This window comes from Mesoplodon densirostris, chromosome 8 (assembly GCF_025265405.1).
Source record: "Mesoplodon densirostris isolate mMesDen1 chromosome 8, mMesDen1 primary haplotype, whole genome shotgun sequence".
Classification (NCBI taxonomy): Eukaryota; Metazoa; Chordata; class Mammalia; order Artiodactyla; family Ziphiidae; genus Mesoplodon; species Mesoplodon densirostris.
Genome location: NC_082668.1, coordinates 100,028,316 through 100,054,211, shown reverse-complemented (window position 1 = coordinate 100,054,211; position 25,896 = coordinate 100,028,316). Strand labels below are relative to the sequence as shown.

General features: G+C 36.8%; 1 protein-coding gene across 6 annotated transcripts in view; it reads left to right on the top strand.

Annotated features, from left to right (window-relative positions):
* The window catches only part of PDE1A (phosphodiesterase 1A), a 356,805-nt gene extending 341,776 nt beyond the window's left edge, over positions 1-15,029 (top strand). For all 6 annotated transcript variants that reach the window (XM_060105857.1, XM_060105860.1, XM_060105858.1 and 3 more), the window contains 2 exons: positions 10,521-10,637; positions 12,566-15,029. In XM_060105857.1, coding sequence (XP_059961840.1) covers positions 10,521-10,594 — 74 coding nt within the window. In that variant the 3' untranslated portion in view covers positions 10,595-10,637; positions 12,566-15,029. The remainder of the gene's footprint in view (positions 1-10,520; positions 10,638-12,565) is intronic.
* Positions 15,030-25,896: the final 10,867 nt, after the last annotated feature.

Sequence of the window (25,896 nt, the reverse complement as noted above, 5' to 3'; positions counted from 1 at the left end):
GTGCCCATCTCTGGGGTCCGCGCTGTTAGCCGCGGCTCGCGCCCGTCTCTGGAGCTCCTTTAAGCAGCGCTCTTAATCCCCTCTCCTCGCGCACCGGGAAACAAAGAGGGAAGAAAAAGTCTCTTGCCTCTTCGGCAGCTCCAGACCTTTTCCCAGACTCCCTCCTGGCTAGCTGTGGTGCACTAACCCCTTCAGGCTGTGTTCACGCCACCAGTCCTCTCCCTGCGCTGCGGGTAAGCAGACAAGCCTCTCGGGCTGGCGAGTGCTGGTCGGCACCGATCCCCTTTGCGGGAATCTCTCCACTTTCCCTGTGGCTGCGCTCTTCTCCACGGCTCCGAAGCTTTCCCCCTCCGCCACTCGCAGTCTCCGCCCGTGAAGGGGCTTCCTAGTGTGTAGAAACCTTTCCTCCTTCACAGCTCCCTCCGACTGGTGCAGGTCCTGTCCCTATTCTTTTTTCTCTGTTTATTCTTTTTTCTTTTGCCCTACCCAGGTACGTGGGGAGTTTCTTGCCTTTTGGGAGGTCTGAGGGCTGCCAGCGTTCAGTAGGTGTTCTGTAGGAGTTGTTCCACGTGTAGATGTATTTCTGATGTATCTTTGGGCCAAAGGTGATCTCCGTGTCTTACTCTTCTGCCATCTTCGCTGCCATCTCAAGGCAATAGTTTTGATGTTTTCTTCGATGTAGAGATAATAGAGCACCTACAATTTATTTTAAATGAGTTCATCATGAGAATAATCCTGTTGTATTAGCCATTATAGATTAGAGATAGTACTGCTCCCATAACCCTGGCTAAATGTTGTAGATCAGTAAAGTGCTTTGTGACTAATTGCTTAAAGTGCTTTTATTTTAAAGCATGGATTTGCAATTTATAAAGGAGTACTGTAATAGGAGTATTGCATACATGACCAAGAGAAGCAATTTATTCCACTACTAACTTCAACAACTATAAGTAGATAAGGCTCTCTCCACACGTGTCTTCAAAATAGCCCCTCAGCATAATCAGCCTAAGTCAGACAGGAACATGTACATAGGAGAGAAAAAATAGCATGGAAGGCATTTTGTAAGAACACTAGCCTTTCTCATTCCAAGTTAAAGGATAGATGATTATGTGAGATTGATTTCTATTTTGGCTGATTCTTAGACCTTAATTAATGTAGTTACCAACTAAACCCTCTAAGATTTGGTGACTAAAGCTGAATAAGACGGAAAAAACAATTAATTGTTTGGGAATTTGGTATCACCAAGTCAATTTAGTTTATGCATTTGTCAAACAATATGTATAGAATATCATCAGGGGCATCTAAAGCCTCCTAGAGTTTTGGATTATGCATGCCCCCAATATTTTATGAATCTTTTTTCTGTAGTAAGTACCTACTTGCTGAAAATTATGTATTCAACTTGATGAAGATTGTACGTGGTTTTTGTCTCCAAGGGGAAAATGATGAACAAATCCAAAGGAGACATACTTTCCTGATTCTTTCTTCTCTCATCTTCCCTAGATGGAAACTCATACCAAAAAAAATGTGCTCTCTCCACTGAAGAATTTGATCATAAACACTAAAAAATTAGTAATTTGTGATGTTTGCCATCTTAGAGTAGAAACAATTCATTGCTCTTGCTATGCATGAATATGCAAGGTAAACAATGTGTGCAGTTTGCGATCCCTAAGATCTAGAGTGGTTGGTTGGCTATGGTATTACAGGATGGCTAGTCAGAAATCATTGAGACAAAAATGATGGTGGGGTTTTCACATTTACACCTTTTGATTTTTTTAAGCATAGATATTTACCTCAGTCATATATTTATGCTGGATTTTAAATTGAATAACTTCTCATTATTCCTGGAGTCAGAAATTTCTATTATTTCTTCTCCATGGTATGAGAACATGGCAAGAGAACATCTGGGTCCTTCTTGCAGTCCTTCACTTTGAAATCCTCCTGAGTATAGCCCTGTGTGGGTCTTGGGATTTGAGTCTTTCTTAGCCTGTCTTCTACTGCAGGTGTTACTACAGGAAGTAATAGTAAAAAGTGAGTTTTGTTTTGTAGGGAGGGCTGCTTACTATCAAACTACTCATTCTTCTCTGAAAAACTGAAGTTTGAATTTTAGTAGCTTGTCAGAACAGGAAGATTAAAAATGCCGTGTTTTTCTTTTTTTTTTTTTTTTTTTTTTTTTTTTTTTTTTTTTTTTGCGGTATGCGGGCCTCTCACTGTTGTGGCCTCCCCCGTTGCGGAGCACAGGCTCCGGACGCGCAGGCTCCGGACGCGCAGGCTCAGCGGCCATGGCTCACGGGCCCAGCCGCTCCGCGGCATATGGGATCCTCCCAGACCGGGGCACGAACCCGTATCCCCTGCATCGGCAGGCGGACTCTCAACCACTTGCGCCACCAGGGAGGCCCAATGCCGTGTTTTTCAACTTGAATCTTTGCAGTTGAATGTCTCCAGGCAACACAAAATGCATTCACTCTTTCAGATCCAATAGAAACTTGCCCCTGTGGGTCAGGGAGTTAATACTGGGCGACCAGACTATTCAGGTTAGTACATTGAGGTTGAAGGCTCAGTTCTGCTCCTTAGATGGTATGTGATCTCGGGCAATAGAAATTGTTGGCAGGATTAAATGATAAAATATAAGAAGCAACTGGCATAGTTCTTGGCACATGGTAACTATTTCCTTAATATTAACTACTGTTTTTGTAGTTGCTGCTAATATTATTAACAGTAATAAACTTTGCAATTTTTACTCATTAATCTGTATCTTTCTAACAGATAACTTATGATTTAATAAATCAATATGTAACAGCATATTCATGTTAAAATACATGTAGACAGATTATAATAAGAATTTGAAATTTAAAGTTGTTTATGTTGTTTATGTTTAAAACCTTTTTAAAGGTTTTGTGTAAAGACCTACAGTTTAAAATCTGATCACACCTTCTTCACGTCCATGTTTGGACCCATTTTAAAACACAAGAGCTCAGAACCTTATGGAAAATTGTAGGCCAGAGATTGTGGATAAATAGGAAGATATATCATGTACATGCCTCATTGATTTTTCTTTCTGACATTATTAAAATTGAGCAATTTGAGAAATAATTTTCTGATAGTAGTAGCATTATGTTATAAAATCTCACATTGAAAGTAGAACTTTCAACTATTTTTAATTTTCAAATTGAGTAGAATTGGTGACAAAGCAGTAAAATCAAGAATTGATCTTTTTAGTAGTTACCTAGAGCCACTAAACATGGATGATACTCTATTCTACATGTATAGGAGAGTGAGAATTAATGGCTTATGTTTAGAACAATAACCCTCAGGTTTTTTTTGCAGGATTATCTATCATTAAAACAAGTTCAATTATGTTCAGTATTCTCCATTTAGGCACAAAAGTAGGTTTACATATTGACATATTTAAACATTTTTACTGAAAGCAATTGAAATTTTTTTTCTTAATCTAGCTTTAAATAGAAAACCCAATTAACTAGAATACTAAAAGCAAAGCCAAAGTGTTTCTATCATTTTACAATTTTTTTCCAAGTTTTAACTTTTAAAACTAGTTTAGATTACCTAAAATTAGTACTCTTTATGTATTTTTTTGCTTATAAAAGATAAAGAAAATGTGAATTTTTGCTGCACCTCTCAGATTCAATTTTCATCCCATCTTTTCCCTGATTGAGAAAGTAGAGAAGACCCATACTGCCTCTCACGTTAAATTGGTTCTAAGAGCCAAATCTTAAAATTTCCGCAACCATTCTCACCACTCTTTACAGCAGACAGAGTATGACTTGAGTGGTCTTCATTTCACAACCCTAGACCTTCTTTCTCCATTGCTGCCCTCCCAACTTCCCTACCTTCAAAGACAATCAACGCCCTTACTTTCTCACCATCTCCCTGCCACCAGAGCCTGCTTAAAAAAGAAAAAAAAAAGATCTGTGATTCAATCAGACAAATTCCATCTGAGAATAAGAGCATTTCAATAGGTGTGAGAGCTTTCCTCTAAAAGAATGACACTGAAGGAGAAACCATTACTTTAGTCAGTGGGCAGGAACTCTGAGTCAAGTTTTCACAACTGGGCTTCACTTCTTCCTTGGCACATCTTTTTCTTTCCAATCTGCTGCCTTCACTTATATTCCATTCCGCTCTTCCATCTCACCTCCTCACTCCCCTCCTTAGGAGACTATTCCTATCCTCATGCCACCAAAACACATACATCCTATAGACCCAATTTTAGACTGAACTCTTTTAAGAAGACATCTCACTACCTCTCTTCATTGTTTAAACTCTAGTTTCTATGGAGCTTTAAGATTTCTGGCTGTTTAATGTGCTATTTGCTCCCCAAGTGGAGTGAAATGTTACAGAATGGCAGATGAATATACATAGAGATCGTGCATTCATTTTCCACAGATCACCTCTGATCATCTCTGTGCAGGACTCACCACATCTTTAGGTGCTTAATACATGTGTATTGGGATTCATTCACATTGCTAATGTGAATCGGTGTGTTTTGTACTGCTTTAGTTGACCAAAAAATAATTCGCCATTTCTTGATGTGAATCTTCTATAACATTTTATGAAATAAGGCATTACTTCCTCTAACTTTACAGGGTTGAAACTAGCACATTTGGAAAGAGGTGGAATTTTTCTTCAGCAGCCTCACCTCTTTTTTTCTTCTCACCTCTCTTGGTATTTAGTGTTCACTCCTTCCTTGGCTTACTATTACCTTCATGCACACAGCAAAATTTATCCTCAGGCAGAAAATACACAACAGTTTCCTCTCAAGAGGCATTTAAATGAAGAGTATTTTCTCCTGATGTGAAGATTTCTTATTCCCAACCTACAAGGCAAATCATATTATACAGATGTCAAAACACCATTTAGAATCAGAAGGTCCGATTTATCCCACAATACTTTTCTCCAGTAACTATAACTTTCAATCCTAGATCATCAATTCTTTCTAGTTATTGGCAACATAAGCTACATAAATGGACCAAAAATAGAGCTGAATCAACCTAGACAGATCTGCCTGCATGAGGAAATACTGCTATACATAGCAAAGGTAACGTTTTTCTTATGAAGAAATGATAATGCAGTATAACTCAGAAATAGTATTTCTGCTGAAAGGACTACACAAACCAATTTTTGCCAAGTATTTTTCAAACACTATTTGCTGCTTCTTCTAAGTATGGAAAATTAACTGGAGTATTTTTTAAGGGATAATATGGGGATCTGTCTCCCACACTCTCCCAGGCCATGGTGCCTTGGAGTAGTCAGTCATTCCTTCTGACCATGTGTTCCTCATTTCTAAAGTGGAAATTATGGTGATAGTTTTACTACTCCATGCAGGGATTGTTGGGTCAGATAAGTGAGAAATGTATGAGGGCAAATATAAGCCATTAAATTAAATCAATTATTGTGTTTATAGAAGAAATTATCTTTTTGTTAATTATGAATTCTGCATGTTAGGAAAACACAACAAGCACATCAAATCTGTTATATCTTGGATATTACTATTTAGGACAAAACTTATCTTTGAAAAGAGAATAGATTTAAAGTCTGTGTAAAGAAAAATATTAGTAACTAATAGAATAAATGGCGTATAGATATGGCAGAAATGGTGAAGGTGGTATGCAAATAATTTTAGTTTGGGAAATGGTGAAGCTAAAGGGCAAGATTCTGGTTGGACTTTGTCAGAGAGATTCAGCCACTAGACAGACCTGAAACCTTGGTCAGATGACTCAACCTACATATCAGTTTCTACACTTTGCCGTGAAGATTCAGGTAATTAAGATAAGTGAAGCTCTTAAAATAGTGCCCGCCAGGCTTCCCTGGTGGCGCAGCGGTTGGGAGTCTGCTTGCTGACGCAGAGGACACGGGTTTGTGCCCCGGTGCGGGAGGATCCCGCATGCCGCGGAGCAGCTGGGCCCATGAGCCTGCGCGTCTGGAGCCTGTGCTCCGCGGCGGGAGAGGCCACAACAGTGAGAGGCCTGCGTACAGCAAAAAAAAAATTAAATTAAATTAAATTTAAAAAATATTGCCCGCCACCTAGCAGTTGTTCACAAAGTGTTATTACTGATATATTTTCTTTCTTTTTTTTTTTTTTTTTTTTTTTTGCTGTACGCGGGCCTCTCACTGCTGTGGCCTCTCCCGCCGCGGAGCACAGGCTCCGGACACACAGGCTCCGCGGCCATGGCTCGCGGGCCCAGCCGCTCCGCGGCACGTGGGATCTTCCGGGATCGGGGCACGAACCCGTGTCCCCCGCATCGGCAGGCGGACTCTCAACCACTGCGCCACCAGGGAAGCCCTCTTTTTTTTTTTTATTAATTAATTAATTTATATTTTTGGCTGTGTTGGGTCTTCGTTTCTGTGCGAGGGCTTTCTCTAGTTGTAGCAAGCGGGGGGCCACTCTTCATCACGGTGTGCGGGCCTCTCACTATCGCGGCCTCTCTTGTTGCAGAGCACAGGCTCCAGACGCACAGGCTCAGTAGTTGTGGCTCACGGGCCTAGTTGCTCCGCGGCATGTGGGATCCTCCCAGACCAGGGCTCAAACCCGTGTCCCCTGCATTAGCAGGCAGACTCTCAACCACTGCGCCACCAGGGAAGCCCCTGATATATTTTCAATTGTATAATAATTTATCCTAGCAGATTACTTTTTAAATACTAGTTCAACAAGACCCATAACTGGACAACTGGAGTCTCTAATACCCAGCTGATCATGTGCCTTACGTTATTCCCTGCAAGTATTATTTATATCATCTACAAAGCTAACATACTATGATTCTAATATAATAATAGTGAGCTCAAATTGCAGGCTAAGATTTAGATTAACTAAATTTAAAGGATTTCTGTTTATTTGTGTAGATCTGTCCCTCCTATGACCTCTATCCCCTCCTTGCACCCCTCTGATTTTACACTGTGTTTATAAAGCAAAAACCATATTTCCATCATTTTACAAATTACTTTTTTCAAATTTCAACATTTAGATGAACACCTAAAAGCTCTTTGAGATGAACAGAATTATTCAAGTTTCCTTCCTTTCACTGCCTGTTTCCTGGCTATCAACCAAGCTTCTATGCACCTGCTTTGAACAAACCCATTGCATTCATTCCTAAGGTGTAGCTTCCTATGTATGGGAACTTGCAAATCTCTTCAGTAAAATGAAATTACTAGGTCACTTTATGGGTCTTGTTGAAATAATAGTGACTTAAAAGCCAATAATTTTTACTTCAGGTTATCTATTTGTGATCTACACTGAAGGAAATCACTTGATTATTCTGGGCCTGTTTCTTACCCATAAAATAAAGTTAGACTAGATCAAAGATTTTAACCCAGGTTATATAGATAGAGCCTGTACACTTGGAGAGTGATTTTTTTTACTAATCTTTAACTAAAAATTAGGATTTCCTTCATTTGCAGGCAAAAATACACAGAGTAACATTTGGGGTATTTGTGTTTGTCACCAATAGAAATCATCAATATCTTCATAACATATTTAAATTCATGGGGATACCTTGAAGTATTATTTGATATTATTATTTCAAAATTACTCAGCTGATAGACCTGCAGCTAGACCTTGTTATTTAACTCATTGGTAAAGAAGCACATATATTACTGTATCATATGTTAAGGATTACTTAAAGATGTTGATAATTAAATTTTAATAAAAATGAAGTCCCTTGTACTCCCATGTATTTCATTTCATTTATTTATGACTTTTACTTTAAGGAGGTCATACATTTCATCAAACTAAAAGAGGGGACTCTGATTCAAAAATGTTTGGAACCTTGGATTATAGGGATGCTTCTCAAGAAGGTCTTTTACACAGATCACTCTTGGGTCATGAAGATTATCTAACATGATCTGTAATGAATTCAAAAATGCAAATCAGTTTTTCTTTTCTGTCAGAATGATATATCAGAATGATATGGCTTTCTTTTTTTATGAAAGCCTAAGCGTTACTTTCAAGTAACACTTCCAAGTAACCCTTTTTTATGAAAGCCTAAGGGTTACTTCCAAGTAATCCAAGTTAGTTGTAAAGGCTTCTACAACTAAAGATTTATTAACTAAAAGTAATGTGATTTGAATTTGAATTTGAAAATTCAGTATTTTCCTAAGCATTGTGGCTGCCATGCGATTGATTGGCAATGTTGTATACCTGCCCCTGAAAACACCTAGAATTTTACAGTTTCAAGGAATTTTTTTTTCCAGTGCTTCAAAAATCTTGTCTTGAATTGGTCATAGTTTTAAATTGCTACTTTTCTAATTGCATGTATGGAATTACTCTTGGATGTAGTCTACGTAACATTTAGGGATTTTTTTTTTGTAATTGCTGCATTTTAACCATTTGCTATTTTGCTCCTCTTCCACTGTTTTGTTATTGGTGAGTTCTTTATCCACTAGAAGTAAGAGCATTCGATTATTGGTAAAGCTCAGTGTCCTTTGTCCATTGTAAAAGATTCTCAAAACTTTTGAGAAACAGAGATTTGTTAATTACTTATATTCCTTTCTTTTTAATTCAATCTATTTTTTCCACTCTGTTCCGTTCTGTTCTATTCTAGTCTATTTTGTTCTGCTATAATCTAGTTATAAGTAACACGATATTAAATCAGAAGTATAAGCCAAGACTAGATGATAAATGTCAGAAACAAATTGACCTGGGAAGCAGAAATTTCACAGAAGATCCAAAAGTCAATAATAGAATGCCTATAACCTTCACCCAATTCAAACAATTGAAAGGGCCAGGTTGTTGATGGTTAGAATAGGATTTGTGAGGAAGGTTTCTTTAATGAGTTCTCTGCTATTGAGAAAGATGTAGAAATGCTTCCCTCTTCACCTCAGATCAAAGGAAGATAGCTTCACCCTTGGAGAGCTTGAAGTTAGGGGGATATTGGGAATGGAATCTAGTTCTTACATGAGAGGTCTAAAAGGTTAGAAGGTGACAGATAAGCTGAAGGAGAGGAAACTGTATAGGTTTCAGCCTTTTTCAAGTAATTGATAGGAATAAAGGCCTAGTGAATGTTCCATGTGAACCAAATGTAACCTACCTATATTTGTAAGCATGATAGGACCTCAGGAGACAGAAGCTGGAGATGTACCAACAAATTTCCAGGGGCTGTGGACATTGTAAAGGAACCAGAGTTTCATATGTCCATACCAAGGTTGTGCAAAGTCTCCAGCCATGGTCTTGGCAAGAGGTCCCTGGAGAGCCCGTGAATGTGCTCACAGAATAGAGTCAGCTCTAAACACCTGCCTGGTCTAGTGAGTGCAAAGCCATCCTACAGTAGTACTAGTCATAGAGGAACTTTGCTGCTCTTCTTAGCCTTCTTCTCTCCCTTGCTCCAGCTCAGGAGTCCAACGTAGCCAGTTGAGGGAGGGCAAACAAGAAATGAAAGAAACATCAATCATGCCCTCCCCCCATCACCACCCTTTCTAAGCTCTGCAACAAACCCAAGGTTGGGAAGAAGTTTTATCTTTGTTTTAAGATTGATTTGTATTATATGTGACCAGACCTAAGACACTGGCATTTTAATGTTATCACACGATGTTTTTATTACCTAAGAATGATTAGAAAAGTCCTGATACTCTCTGAAAGATTGAACTTGGGACAGAAGATAAGTTTCTCCCACTGCATATATTTTAAAGAGAAAGTAAGGGACAAAATAATTTTGCTTTGTGATAATACTCCCTAAGTTCTATATGTTCACTAATTGTATAATTATATAATTGTTGGAGAAATGATCTCAAAATCAATTGGTGCAAAGTTTAATTGTTAGTATATTTTCAATCACATTTCAGATGGAGAGAACATTCTATCATATATGACTGTTTTCTGAAATATCAAGTCATATAGTCATATATAGGCATCATAATTGACTCAAAAATTAATTTCTGCTCATTTTTTTATCTTTCTTGTATAATAAGACTCTTTTATCTGTACATTTTGCTTTACATTTCTATTTTTGATAGATTCTCTGCAACCTCTCTAGAAATGTTGGAACATTTTCCATGCTAATTTTTTTCAAGGTTTATATAGAAGCTGAGTGATTCTAAGATTATAAATTCCAATAGTTTGTTTTGGCAGATGATGTCTTATCTTAAACATTACATTCTCTTGTACTCATTTGTTTTAAATTCATAGCAACTAAGCAATGTGTGATAAAAGACACTGAACATCAGAGGGTTTGTTTAAAAGAATTTGTTTCAATTAAAAATATTTGGGGAAAACATGCATAATTTTTATGTTTGATTTAATGCATATTTAAACATGTTTCATCTGTTTCATTTCTGTATTCCCAGATTAATTTGCAACTTTACAAATTTGTATAACCACCAGAAGATGATTTGTTATACTCTATAAATCCACAAGCTGAAAAGAAAATGTTTGGTATCTTTGGAGAAATGTGCCACAGATCCATTGTAAAATCCAGTCTTCAACATTTTCCTAATTGCTTTAGTTTCCTGACCTTATTAGGTTTTTTCCCTCAGACCTATTTTGTTTTTGTTTATTTGTTATTTGTTTGCTTATTTTTTAGGTGAGCCTGATCTTCATAAGAATTCAGAAGATCTAGTAAGTGCCGAAGAAAAACATGCTGAGACACATTCATAGGTTTGAAACACCTTAAAGGCTTCTGTCATTTTAAACATGAGAGGTAATTTTATTTTTTAGATGAGAAATTTATTTCTGAAGTGGTTGGTTTGTAAAATATCATTAGAAACAAAGTTATCTTACTTAAATGTCTTCCTGGATTCTTCTTTTAAATCTCTGTTTTCTGGAGCAAAACATTAACAGGTAAGCTTTAAATATTTAACTTTTAAATTTACCTTTTCAAAGGATTCTTGACTTATTCATCCATAAAAATTATATTTACTGAGGCCTTTTAGTCCTTTAAAAATAATAAGCTATATCCTATGGGGAGGTTTAATCCTAGTTTCTGCCAATATTCCATAAAAGAAATATGAATGTTTTATACCAATTTCCTTTTCTACATCATGTAGGAAATATGAATGTTTACACTGAGTGATAATAACAAAGCAAGTACATATTATGAAACAACATCAATATTTGCTAAAATCTGTGGACATTTGCATCAATGATTCCCTTTTTAAAAATTCAGCTTCTACAACCTAAGTGTCCATCAACAGATGAATGGATAAAGAAGATGTGGCACATATATACAATGGAATATAACTCAGCCATAAAAAGAAACGAAATTGAGTTATTTGTAGTGAGGTGGATGGACCTAGAGACTGTCATACAGAGTGAAGTAAGTCAGAAAGAGAAAAACAAATACAGTATGCTAACACAAATATATGGAATCTTAAAAAAAAATGGTTCTGAAGAACCTAGGGGCAGGACAGGAATAAAGACGCAGACGTAGAGAATGGACTTGAGGATATGGGGAGGGGGGAGGCTAAGCTGGGACGAAGTGAGAGAGAGGCATGGACATATATACACTACCAAATGTAAAATAGATAGCTAGTGGGAAGCAGCTGCATAGCACAGGGAGATCAACTCCGTGCTTTGTGTCCACCTAGAGTGGTGGGATAGGGAGGGTGGGAGGGAGACCCAAGAGGGAGGAGATATGGGGATATATGTATATGTATAGCTGATTCACTTTGTTACACAGCAGAAGCTAATACACCATTGTAAAGCAATTATACTCCAATAAAGATGTTTAGAAGAAAAATCAGCTTCTAGGGCTCACCTTTGATCTACCAAATTACCAACTCTGGGAGTGATGCCTTAGGAATCTGAATTTTTAATAATTCAGTCTACTGCTATTTCTGTACACTAAATTTGAGAACCACTGTCTTGGACCAACAGAGAAGGTGCAGGCAGTTAGAAGGAAGTTAAAAGGGAGGAATGTGTTTCTTATAGTAGAATATCTTAGTATCTCCTTAAAAAATATATAAAAATGAGTCCTGCTGTCTTGTACCTTGACGGTAGGGACAAGAGAAAATGCTGCAGGTACCACGTCAAGCCTTTGATATACTATCAGTAGCTCCTTAAATGTTGTTTTAGATATGACACAGTTAAAATGTGATTAGCTTTTAAGATGATTCATTTCTCAGTATTCTTGAGTTAGTTGTAAGGCTCTTTAATTAATAATAATAGTTTCATTAATAGCAACTATCAGTGTCAGACACTGTGATGAACATCTCATACTTATTATCTCATTTAGTCCTATCAACAATTCCAGAGTTAGTGACTGTGATTACTATTTTACATAGGGATTGTAAATAGAAATCAAGCCACAAAGTTGATGGAAATTTTAGAAACCAGCTCTGTATTAAACAATTTAAAGATATTGTCTCATATTAGCTACAGCAATTTTTCTGCATACCCTCCATCCAAACTTTAAAGATACATAAATACACACATATACGCATGCACTCACGCACGCACACACAGAAGAGACAGGAAGAATTCCAACTGATTTAAAGAATATCTATTATCTACTGATAAATCCCTTATTTTTACAAGCTATATGAAGTCCAACGTGAAATTGCCATTCAGTGATTGATGCCTATATATGACTAAAACATGATCTTCATTTTCATTTGGATTTTATTTCAGGATAATGAGAACAGCACTAAAATATCCTAAATCCTCAATTTTCCACAAACCTATATTCTCCTCTTTCAACACACACTTGGAAACAGGCCATTTTACGGACTCATATAAGAGAAGAACATAAATTCTGAACTAGTAATTCTAGCCAAATAAATACACTCAAAGTTGCTACCAGAGATTTTGGCCAGTGCTTCTGCCATTGCTCTTCCTCCACAATTTGGCCTTCTTCAATCAAGCCAGAGACGTTTTTAAGACAAAAGTTGGACAGTTTTAATTTTTCATCAGGTTGAACCCAGTTATTGCATAGGCAACTATGCAATATTTGTGCAGAAGATGAGGCATTTTAAAATTTTACTTTCTTGCTTTGTTTTATACAGAGTGCTATAACTACAGTAAAGTTTTCAAGATGTTAAGTAAAAGGAAAGCAAAAACAAAATTATAGAAAAATATTTTTTGCAGCTCTGAGGCTATTTAGATTGTCCTTGTTATTTTAAATACATGGGAACAAAGTGAGAGCCGGGGCTGCTCAGAAGCTGTGGTTGAAGTCCTATGACAACAATGGAGCATCAGAGCCCTGGCTCTGTGACCTGATGAACTCTTCATTGTAACTCTCAAGCTGGGAAACCACAGTGAAACCTGCCCCTGAAAGCAGTGGACCAGCCTGCATCCATCCCTGTGATTTCAAAGCACTAATGCATCACCTACATGGGTGTCATCACAATGCAAGTCACGCATTACCTACGATCCAAGATGACAAGAACCTCCAGCCATTGTTGGAGACAGACACTAGAACTGAGAATGGAATTTGCCTTCTGGGGTGTTGATCCCATCAGGATGTAACAAAATATATCACAGGCCAAGGGATAAGTGACAAGAAGTGTGTGTGTGTGCGTGTCTGTGTGTGTATTCAAAAATGTCTATGAAAATGGAATCCCACACTTTTCTGTACAGATAATGTTATTTGACGTGAGTTTATAATTTTACCACACAGAAACAAACTGCAACCCTTGGAGACTCTGCTTCCTTGTCATGTTTTGCCTGAGCATGTGCAGAGCCTTGCCTTTGCTCCAAACCGAAGAGCTACATTTATTTGTTATTAGCTGACAAGAAAGGTCAAGCACAAGTAGGTGTTGTAACTTTTCACTGTACAAACTCTTCAATGATTGTGAGACTAAGCAAATTTGTCTTTGTGAATGGTAGAATTGGGTGGAAAAAATTAAGAGTAGCCATCAAGTAAAGAATAAAGTGAAGGTGGGTTATCCATCCTAATGAGTTTTCTGTTGCACATGCTTCTTCCCTGGGTTCCACAATGCTAAGCAATATTTTAGAAATGGATGCAATCACAAGCAAAATTTTAAGTCTAAGTGTGGGAGTTTATAACTCACAATTTAGATCTCTTTTCATGTGTAAGCCATATTCTATATGCATATTAGGTATGCATTTTAATTTAAGATATATTTGTGCATAGACTGTGTATAAGATGCTTTTAAATGTTCTGTGAATAAGTTCCTTAGATTTTGTTTCACCTGAAGCATATGTAGAACACAGCTAAATAATTGAATTGTATCATAGACATTATAATGCAATTGATATTTTAAATGTAAGCAGTAAAGATTGATCTATACTGATGTGTTGGGGGAAATTTATAGATATGTACATCATGGTGACTTTTTGTCCTACAACGGATTTCTTATTTCTATTTATGGAGAAACTGCAACTACTGCTTTTAATGTCTTTTTTAAGGTAGCTATTTACAAGCTAGAAAATATTCTGCATTTAAGATTAGAATATGACTGTCAGGGAAATCTAGTTACTATTGTTCCTATTTGAGCCAGGTGTCTCTCAGTAAAGCTATAGAGTCTCTCAACAGAGAAATAAATTGAAACACTGCTTCTTAATTGTCATAAGAAACATGTCCACTTTGTTCCTATTAATACTTTAAGATATATAGACTATTACTAAAAAAAATAGAGGAATATAATGAAGTCATTATTTTCTGTATATGGGGTTTAACCTAATTTTCCAGGTTATGTAATTTATAAAGCGCTGTGACGGAACTTCCAGGGGAGTGGAGAAAACTTGCTCCATCTCTTCAGAAGAGTTGTCGCTCTATTGATGCACTTTTTCCCGCCTAATCTCCCTCCCTCACTCCCTCTTTTGCTCCTTCCCCTCCCTTCTCTCCTGCTCTCCTTTGTATCTTCCTTATTCCTTCCTTCCTGTCTCTCTCTAAGACAGGCAGTAACTCATGTTAATTAGCGGGAAGTCAGAGCAGAGGGTACCAGTGCCCATCCCTTCTGCCAACATCAATGTTGATTCCATCCTAAAGAGAGGGATGGATGAATTCGGCTGCTGAGCCTTAAATGGCCTGCTTAGCATGTGTATCCTCAGCTACTCAACATATATCTAACAATTTCATATGCCTTTTTATTTAGCTGGTATCTCTTTTATTTAATTTTTAACATGACAAGCTACAATTCTTGTGTTTTTATTCTGCTGTAATTCTCTGTATTTCCTATTGTATATGATTGTTAAATAAATCATACTTGAGGGAAAGTATCATGAACCATTTGGTGGCTGATGTAATTCAATTTGGTGGGGCATTGAAAAGTTGGCAAAATCAGGGAAAACCAGAAGTACACCATCTTGAAAGTTGATATGAGTTCAATCAGAAAGTGATTTTTGCTCTATGAAAGAAATGTTCACTGAGCATTTATTATTGCACGTATTATTAGCATACTCCTGGCTAGATGCATGGCACATATAGGATTCTGGAAACCTGAATCTTTCCTCCAGAAATTTCCTATTTTATAAAGGAGATAATCTATACACATGAATAACTAAAATGCCACATATGTAAGTAACCAGGTGCAAGTAAAATGTACCTCCGGGTATTAAAGGAGGTAAAACCTGCCTCCATCTTCAGGGCTTCCAAGAAGACTTCTTGGAATGGATGGCACATGAGTTGATGTTTCAGTAACAAATAATAAACAAAAGCTCATATTCATTGCCTATTTTCTATGTACAGGCTCCAGGTAAACACTTAACAAATATTATCTCTAATCCTCAATAATCCAGCAAAATGGGTATCAATATGAGTAAGGAAACGAAGTCTCAGAGAAAGAGCCTTGTCTAAAGCCATGTGCGTCTCAAGCAGCAGATTCCAGACTGGAATTGGTCCTAGAACGCTGACACCAAAGACCTCTTTTTCTTTCTACTACATCTGTGTAGGATGGGACAGAACACAGTGGAAAGGACAGCTCTGTGAAGAAGGACAATGTGAATAAGGTAATAGCAGAGAATAATAAAGAAGCAAAGAGTGTCAAGTCAAGGTGAAGACCTAGAGAGTTCTAATTAACTGAATTAAGAGTAATCGACACAATATGTGTCACCTCTCAGGCTGTGTCTCTGTGATGCTAAAGCATCTGATGAAAATATAAAAATTTATCTAGTCAGCAGATACATGACACTTAACTGAACTTTTTACTTTAAATGTGATTCCATGATAAGTTTTCACCTAATATCAAAAAGCTTTCAAAAGCCATATTTTAATTTTGAAAATAATTTAATTTTTTAATGTAGATATAAAACACATATTTCCTTTGGAAGCTACGTTAAGCCTTGTGTTTTCTGTTTAATTGCTTTCCTAAATATCACAAAGTTTATCCATCCTTTAGTACAAGCCTTAAACTACAATGAAAACATACATTTTAGAGTCAAAAAACAAACACCTAATGATGTCCCACATTACATACCTGCAATTTCTTTGGAGGGAATTCCAAATACTTAAGATACAAATCCCATGTATGGACCAAAATGTATATTTAAAGCTCTTTTGGGGGCTATTTGTCCTTTAGTAACATTAATAAATTTCTAGGTTATTTCCTTACCAGTTGTGATGGTTGGAGAGCTTCCTTTGCATCTCAAGCTGATACCTTTTTATCTCTGATAATTAAAGATTCAATTATTTAGTTCTTATTACAGTCTTACTACTGCATTACATTATTTTCTGACATTATCTCTTTTACTCCCTGTAACTAACTGCTCTTTGAAGATTTGTTATCCCCATCTATGGATGAGAAACCATGGCAGAAGGAGGTAAATAATTTGTGTAAGATCACACAGCTATTAAGTTGAGGGCCCTGGATTCGAAGTCGGAGTGTGGCTCCCCAAACCACTAGATAGACTGTCCCTGGCCACTATGGGAGGATCGGTCCTGTCTTCTCCACCCACCGTATCCATTATCTTCCTTTTCTAACCTTCATTCCATCCTATGCTTTATTCTCTATCCAGGCACTTGTCCCTAAAAACTACCACTCTGAGAGGACAGAGTTTCCAGTGACCAACCAGGGGCAGGTGTGCTTTGGTGACCAATTAAATCATGTATTACAGCAGAAAAGGTGCCTTTGATTTCTGTGGATGGAGGAATTATTTCCCATACTTAATATCTGACCTTAAAAGTTTGCTTTTCAAGTAACCACTGGTGTTCAGTCTAGAACTTTGCTACTGAAAGTGTGGTCCCTACTTGGGAACGTCTTAGAAATGAAGAATCTCAGGTCCCATCCAGAACTTCTGAACTGGAATTGGCCTTTTAAGAAGATAACTGGTTGATTTCTATATATATCACTGTTCTATGCAATAATTAAATATTATGAAGATAATCCAAAACACCCACTAAGTACTTAGAGATTAGGTTTTTTCCTCTGCACTAGACAAGAGCTCCAGAGTTCATGCTCTCAACACTGTCCTACTCCCTCAAAACTAAACCAAACCAAACCCCAAGAAATTGCTGAACTGGACACAGTCTATGATTTCTCCAGTTGTTGAGAACCTTGCTATGGCATAGCACTTGGGTCAACTGAAAGTTAAGTTATATTGTTTCTATAAGCATTAAAGACCCATTTCCTTTTTTCTGCTCAAAGAGCATTGCATAGCTTCGATCTTTACCATCTCACTTGTGTTCCACATTTGGCTTCTCTGCTTCTAGCTCTTTTCAATTTTTCTTTTCTGCATACTGTTATTATATTAAATATCCTTAATTCATTCTTTGGACCTATCATCTTCTTCTCAAAAACAGTTTCTCCCTGCCTACACCAGGGGTCAGTAAACCTTTTCTATGAAGAATCAGGAAGTAGATATTTTAGGTTTTGCAGGCCACATTCCATCACACTCTCTCCTCTCCTTTTCGTCCACCTCCTTCTTCCTCTTCATTTTCTTCTTTCTTCTCTTCTCTTCCTTTTCTTTTTTTTTTTTTTTTTACAACTCTTTACAAATGTAAAAGCGAAACATAAAAACAATGTAAAAGCCATTCTTAACTTGGGGGACGGGAGTGGCACACAAAAACAGGCCATCTGGCAGATTTGGCCCCTGGGCCGACACCTGCTTCCTTTTCAGATCAAGGAGTTTGTACCCTAGCGTGAAAGAGAGAGATTGCTAGTGCAAGTGGCCGTCATCGCTAGGAGTTCTAGCTTCCCCAGGGCCTGTGTAGCTACCCTGAGGATAAGGGAGATGATGACTTCCAGTACCCCTGTCCCCCATTCACGGCCCACAGAGCAGTTTAGCAAGGCTCACTACAGCACTGGTTCTCAACCTTTAGCAGGCATCAACATCACTTGGAGGGTCTGTTAAACTGCAGATGCTAAGCCCCACCTCTCAGAGATTCTGATGCCATAAGTCCGGGGTAGAGCCTGAAGTGATGCTGATGCTATTGGACTGGAGATCTCACTTTGAGAACCACTGGCCTACATGTGAGTAAGGTTTAAACCCTTTAGCATAATACTCAAAGCCCTTCACGGTCTAACCCCAGCTATCTTTTTTGCCATAGCTTTCACTACACCACTCACTACTCCTGGATCTCTGCTATGCCTCTGCACAGGACGCCTCCTCTGCATGGATCTTGCTGCTCCCTTTGCCATCTTTACCTGTCACTGTCCCCCCTTCCTCCGAGGACCTGAGCACATGCCAGCTCTCCCAGAAAGCCTCTTCACATCACTCTGGTCAGAACTCTCAGATCCTCTTTTCTGGATGAACACATCTCATACCCCTCCATGCTGGAAACTTGCAGCTCCCCACGTCATATGTTTGCTGCCAGATTTTAAGGTAAAGAAGCACTTAGCCTTACACATAGTAGGTATTCAGTAAATATTTGTTGAATAAATGAATATGAATAAATAACTGAAGGTAGGAAGGAAAAGTTTATTCTTGTTTGTCCTAAATGTTTGATATATGATTGAGTTAATCCTTTCAGAGAACATCTCAAGTTAATTCAATCAAAATGAGGCTCACTTTTCAAGCACTTCAGATCTACATAATTCCAAGAAACCATTTATCTTTTTCCTCAGAGCAGACAAATGGGGAGTGCATCAATTCTTAATTAATTCTTAATAGCATGCTAAAAGCAAACCTGAATTATACGAGAAAAACATTAAGGTCTCCCCATCTGTCTCATGTCTACCCTTGGAAGATGGGGTGCAGAGATATATTAACTGTAACTAATCTTACCTTACCAACTTTGCTAAGGAGAAAAGCTCACGTTTCCTGGTTGATTTCCTATAACCTTGATGATTAATAGTGGGGACCATACAAGCTTTGGAGCAACAATGACCTCAATTGTCCTTGGTAGTTGGTAGTTGTTAAGCTTAACCTAACCTCTCACCACAAAGACTGATAGAATGATAAAATAATAATGAAGACTATTTAAAGGATCTAGACAGTACTTGACACATTGTTGGTTCTCAGTTAACATAAGTTAACAATATTATTTTATATTTTATATTTATCCAGATGCTGTTATTTCTCGTTGAGTTCTTCTGTGGAAGACCTGAGGCAAGAAATATCTCACCCAAGGACTGAATTTGGCCCTTAGTTCAGTTTCAGACTTTGTCGATAATGGTTTCTGTGATCTTGGACAAGCCTCAATTTTCTCACCTATGAAATGGAGATAGTAAGAGTACCTATTTTATAGGATTATTAGAATGATTAAATGAAATGGCCCATGTGCTGAGAATATTGACTGACACATTGAAAAAACTGAAATAGTGTGAACTAAAAAAATAAGAATCTACCAGGAGCTCTACCTTCTTCCTTTAAAATTAACTCATGCTTATAGTTGCACGGTTTTGACTTCAGTAGCAATATCCTAGAAGTCCACATAATGGGGAGGTTGTTCCGTGTAAAGAGTAGTCCAGCTGTTTTATCATAGAGATCATATCATTGACTTCAGCATTTATGTCCTTGCTTTAGAAAGACAAAACTACATATAGATATAGATATAGATATGTTGAAATACATATCAATATATATATATATAGAGAGAGAGATAGCTATATTGATATATATCATGTAGGCATTCGATTTTAGGGAAATTTTTTAAATGCAAATATTAAAAAGAAGAATATTAGCATAAAGATAAAATAACAATAACCTCTAGATTTCCTGGATGACATGTTAAAACACATGATTAGACCATCCAGGTGCACTTAGAAGCAGCAATAGCAGTTTCTCGAAAAAATAAAACAACAACAACAACAAAAACTGCAGGCACACACCCCAGCAAACCCCAACATTTCACAGAGTCCTCATTAGCAAAATAAAAAAGCCTTTCTTTGGCAGAAACAAAAACGGAGAGGAACTTTGATAATGTGGAAACCGTGTGAGAAGAGCAGATGCATCCACTAAATGTGGTAAGTCAGATGCCATCTAAAAGCCAAGTGGGTCAACACCGAAACCATAATCTTCTAAGCCACCAGAGACAAGAGGGCTGCTAGAAATAACCCTGGTGCAAAAGACACATTCAGATGGAGATGACTTGGCAGCCGTGGGCAGGAACTTACTAAGAGCAAGTTGTGTGGCCAGGGATGGGGAGAAAGAAGGAGCTGGCCTCGCCTTTTCCTGGGGCTCTCTCCCTCTGACTCCTTTCTCTTTCCATCTCTCCTGGCGCCGTAGCCCTTCACCTTTCCGTTGAGATAGCCTCCCTTTCTTCCTTTCATCTAGTTTGTTCTAGCTTTCCCACCTAGCTTTCCCTTAATAGATAGTAACATGGAAATGATAACTTAGGGAAGTATTTATTTTAAAAAGTTTTAATTCTCTGTGCTTAATAGCAAATGGGTTAAATCTCTTCTCGCTCTTTAAAAAAAGTTTCCTTTTTTATTTCAGTGTGGTTACATTATATATATGTACATATATATTTGTACACATATATGTATTTTATATACATACATATAGAGTCTCCACACACACATATATACCTCAATAGAAAAAAATTTGACTCCACATTACACAATGAAAAAAAGATTTTTATGATTTAAGTAAAAATTTATTGATTTTGACAATTATATTTTTCTCAAAATATTGCATTAAGTTATTTTATACCAGTACAGCTTTTGGTGGTTTATGATGATAATGTCTAATTTTTAATACTTTTCTGCCCATATTATGAAAAATTATTTTTTTTAATTTCATTTAGGTATCAACCAGTTCCAATAAACTACTTCCTATGAAAACTTTATTTATACTGACAATGAAAATGGATAGCTCAAGGTTAGTATCATACAGAAGTCCAGGGTAATTATACTAGTATAGCATGCTTAGTAGTAGTGTAATGAGTAATATAATTCCTATCTTAGTCATAATTGGCCTTCATGTCAAGTTTTAATCTTTAGACTGTTGAGTGTTTTCAAAAGCAAATAAAGGACCCACATAATGTTTAAAACACTGGACAAATATAATAAATAAGTGACAACTTCAAAATAGGATATCTATGTCCCATTAGGGCAAAGGAGAAAGTGAGAGCAACATCTGGTAACGTAATTAGTATGATTAAGGAAACACATCCACAGAATTTACTCTGCAGGGGAAATGTAATGGGAAACCACCCATTTACTGCAATGCCTTGGCAAGTGCTAGCCTCTAAAACATAAAGAAGGGAGAGAAGATATTCTCCTATAATTCTTTAAGAGATGTTCAACCATCTCCAAGTAATTTTTGTAAAGTTCTTATTGTTCCACTGCTTTGATTCATACAAAGCCATATTATACCTTTGCTACTGTAGCTGTACTGTGGCGGAGGAAAGTTATTCTCACCTCTTAGGGTTCCTGGTTGGGTCTAAAAATTAAACTGACAGAGACAGATTAATAGGAAATAAGTATGCAATGTATTTAATGTAAGTTTTACATGACACAGGAATCCTCATAAGGAAATGAAGATCCGAAGAAACAGATCTGAGTGTCTTTGTGCTAGTATTTATGAAGTATGGACAGCTGTGGAGGAATATGACAGGTTAAGGAGTGTAAGGTAAGTATAGTAAACTGGAGGAAACCTAGCAAGCCCTCTTTGTTTGGATTCTTCTCAGTCCCTTTGTCTTCAGAGACAAAGATGCTCCTTTCCTCCAGGTATAGGGAGGACACCTTTCACATGAGGGTTTTATAGCCTGTTTCAGTGGAGAAGGACAGTGGGAAGGTCACAGTGAGCCTCCGGCTTCTGTTTTCCCAAACTCCTCCAACTTAAAATATTCACTATGCCAAGGTGCCATATTTTGGAGTAGCGTGTCCTGAATCCCATCACTACTTTTGAGAAAAAAGGATTTTTAAATTCCAGGGAAACTTATCCCTCAGTTAGCTTGAGGAGAGTATCAGCTAGAATGTTCTCTTTGGTTCCTCCTTAAGCAGCATGTTGTTTTTTTAATACCATGATATATATAGTATATTATACAATTATGCATTTAGGTCTGAGGTAATTATGCTCATTTACATTATTTTTACTTTCTTGGCAATACAAAATCTGGGAGATGGTACGTGAAAATTATCATTCCTCAAATTCTGGGGGTTGGGGAGTGCAGAGAAAATGAAAGGTAATAATAAAAAATAGCAATTTGTGAAATTATTTTTATTTTACAATTTATTAGAAATGAAGAAAAAGAAACAACTTAAAAAGATTGCTGTCTTGCTCTCTAAGAAGATATCATACATAAGATTGTCATAAATTTGGCAATTCTTTTTTTTTAAGATATTAAAGGTTATTTTAAGTATAGATTTAAACATAGAAAAGATTTTTAAATGAGCCAAATACTTCAAAAAGTTTAAAATTTGATTTTTTATTGGCCATAGTTTTTAGTTTGAAGTCGATGCCAAAGAATTAAACTCAGATTCCTCTTTCCATCCAGCCTCATTAGCAGAATTATCCCTGTGTGCTTCGTGTATGAAATGTAGAAAGCTTACTTCTAAGTGGATCTATAAAGCACTATAAGAAAACATAAAACCCTATTATTCCTAAGGAGGATGTGCTTTTTCATCCTAAAAACTATTACAACTTCTCAAACAAATCATAAGCTAGTGGAAGAGTTTGTTGGACTATGGGTTCATTTAGGGCCACTTTCTTTGGACCCTAGTTTCCTGATCCATAAAATGAATCCTACCTGTCATACATATTTAATGTGATTATTAGCTGAGAAACATAGGTGAGGCCACTTTATTAATTGTAAAGGACTAAACAAAGAGTTACTAGCAAGATGGCAACAATACTAGCCTTCTCATTTTTATAACTCTAACATTTGAATCAGTAGTTGGTATGTAGTAGACTATCTATATATATGTATTTGTGGAACTAAATTGAATCAAGACCAGTAGTATTTGAAAAAGAAACAAAGGAATAAAAAAATACAATGGAATTTGAAAAGCAAGCAAGAAAATATATTTAAAAGCCTCCTTATTGTAAGAGAAAGCTTGTATTCCAGAACCAGAAAAACTAAAAATGAATCACTTAAAATTTACTCAAATTCAAGATCACACTTTTGGTTATAGAGAGAAACAAATTAAAATGGAAAGGAAGAATTTGGCAAATAGTGCAGCATCAATGATAAGCAAAAAAAAAAAAAAATGAAGGAACAATTTCTGAAAAATATGTCAATATTTATGTATAACATATCTAAAGTGCATCAGAAAGCAATCCTGGAGAAAGAAAATAACACATGATGATGGAGCTTGGGTGATGGTGGTGATGGTATTTGTTTTGTGTTGGTATTTTTCCAAGCTCAGGTAGGAACACAGCAATGACAAGTCAGCTTCTGTTTGTTATCAACTTATTTTGCACCTGGAGGAGAAAAAGAAAATAACTACTTCAGAACACAGTGGAAACATTCCAGAGAATTTAATACCATGTCATGTAAATCTCTGCAAAGGGAAAAATCTGCTATGCATCACTTAATGGCCACAAACTTGTATGCTTAAATAGAATAAATTATCCAATTAGTCATTTGCAGCAGGAAATTTTTCCTGGTAAGTTTCCTTTTAAATCTTAAAACAAAAAAACAAAAAACAAAAAAAAAGCCTGATCACCATTTTTTAGATCATTTTCTAAGGATAAGTTGTAAAAGAAAACAATGGGTTACGATGCTAAGGTTGTTACTTACATACATACTGTACATGCATACATACGTGTATGAGTATTTCTAACTCAGTTTTGTTCTGTTGGCTGTCAAACAAGCATGCAAAGATACACCTTTTCTCTTCTGATTCCATCTTCCCTTAATGCTGCTGCTTTCTGTCTGTTCCCACCTCTTCTTCTCTCCTTTGCTGCTTGCCTGCAGTTCCTGAAAGAGTCAGAGGGAGAAACAAAGATCTTAGATTTAGAAGGAGCCTCACATGATCATCTGGTTACCCCTCCCCCATATCATTCTCCACATTTTACTGAATAGGAAACTGGGTCCCATAGTAATTAAAGAACTTTCTCAATGTCACACAGTTATGACAAAGAGGAAATGACACGCTCTGCTACATCACCTCTTTCTATTTCCTTCTAGGAGTTTATCACTATCTGAAATGATCTAATTCACTTATTAATTTACATATCTATTGACAGTCTTCAAATACTAGAATATTCGTCCATGAATTTAAGGACGTTAACTATCTTGTTAACACCTGTGTCCTCAACACTTAATGTCTAGCATGTCATAGGCATTCATACATATTTATTGAATAATAAACTAGAATACTGGTTTCTTGTTTCCAATGTACACTTTTATAAACTACACCAAATTATCCCATGAAAAATAGTATAGAATAATTAAGGATGTCTGACTTGTTCTAATTCACACAGCAGTGAAAAGATGCCCTCCATTATTTTCCTAAAGCTCTTCTTCCTCCGAAATTTAGTTATTCAGAATGTTATGATAATAACATATAAAACCTAATAATTTAATTTCTTTAACAGATTTCACATTTCAGTAACATAGACATTTTTAATGATTAATATATCTGCTGGAGCTTTGAAGACTGGTTTTTGGAATCAAAGACTTGGAAAATAAGGACATTTCTTCCCCCATCCTCCTTCAGAGAAATCAAGAGCTCATAATTACATGTAAGCATAAACACTTTAATGTAGTTAGACAAGCTTTTCTATTATCAGTTTGCACTTTACACTGTTTGCTTTTAGATGTGGGTAAAGAAACAGAATTTTTAAATCAATACAATATAGCTGGTTTATTTATGAATTCATAAATCCATATTGCAACTAAATAAACTCTGCAATACTTGCACTTAAGTTATTTGCTATGACAATGCTCCATACTGGTGTTTCCAAAACTCCACTCAATGGTGTATCACTTTTGTGATTTTGAAGTACCACTTCTACTATGGTTATTTAACATTTTTTTAAAAATTGATTTAAAATACACTAACACTTAAAGCTTGTCTCATCCTAAGCAACAATAGCTTAGGGGCTGGTGATTATTTATCTTTTCTAATATATAATAGTATTTATAAATATAAAAATAAAATGTAAATATAAAAATAATTTGTCCGTGACTAACCTAAAATAATGTTTCTACAATATAGAAAGCATTGGCATAATTGAATTAAAATTTAAAATGGATGGTGTAAACTTTTTTGAGAACAGAAAATAGTCTGAGAATTTTGTTTTTTATAAAGATGCTTACCTTGCACAACTCTGGGGTTACAAAATCACTGTTTAATAGAAAGAACTCTGGCCTAGAATCCTGCTCTGCCCTTCTACACTCTCTGCTTCAGTTTCTCATGTTTAGAGGGACACAAAAAATACTCAGCTTGTTACTGACCAGGATTCTTGGCCTCCTTCATCAATAGAAATTGATCAGAGGCCAGACAAGAAATTCAGGCAAGGCTTTATTGGGTCACCTGCTGTGGCAGGGTGCAGCGAGAACAAACAGGTTCCCTTGCTTGCTGGCTACGGAGGGGGTCAGGCTTGTTCCTTATATGGAATGAGGGTAGGGGTGTGTCCAGGGGTCGGGCCAGAGGGGTGGCTTAGGTGTTTTGCCCACCCCTTAGGTGGTGTTGTGTGCAGGGGGCATGTGCAGTACCCCGCTTTTG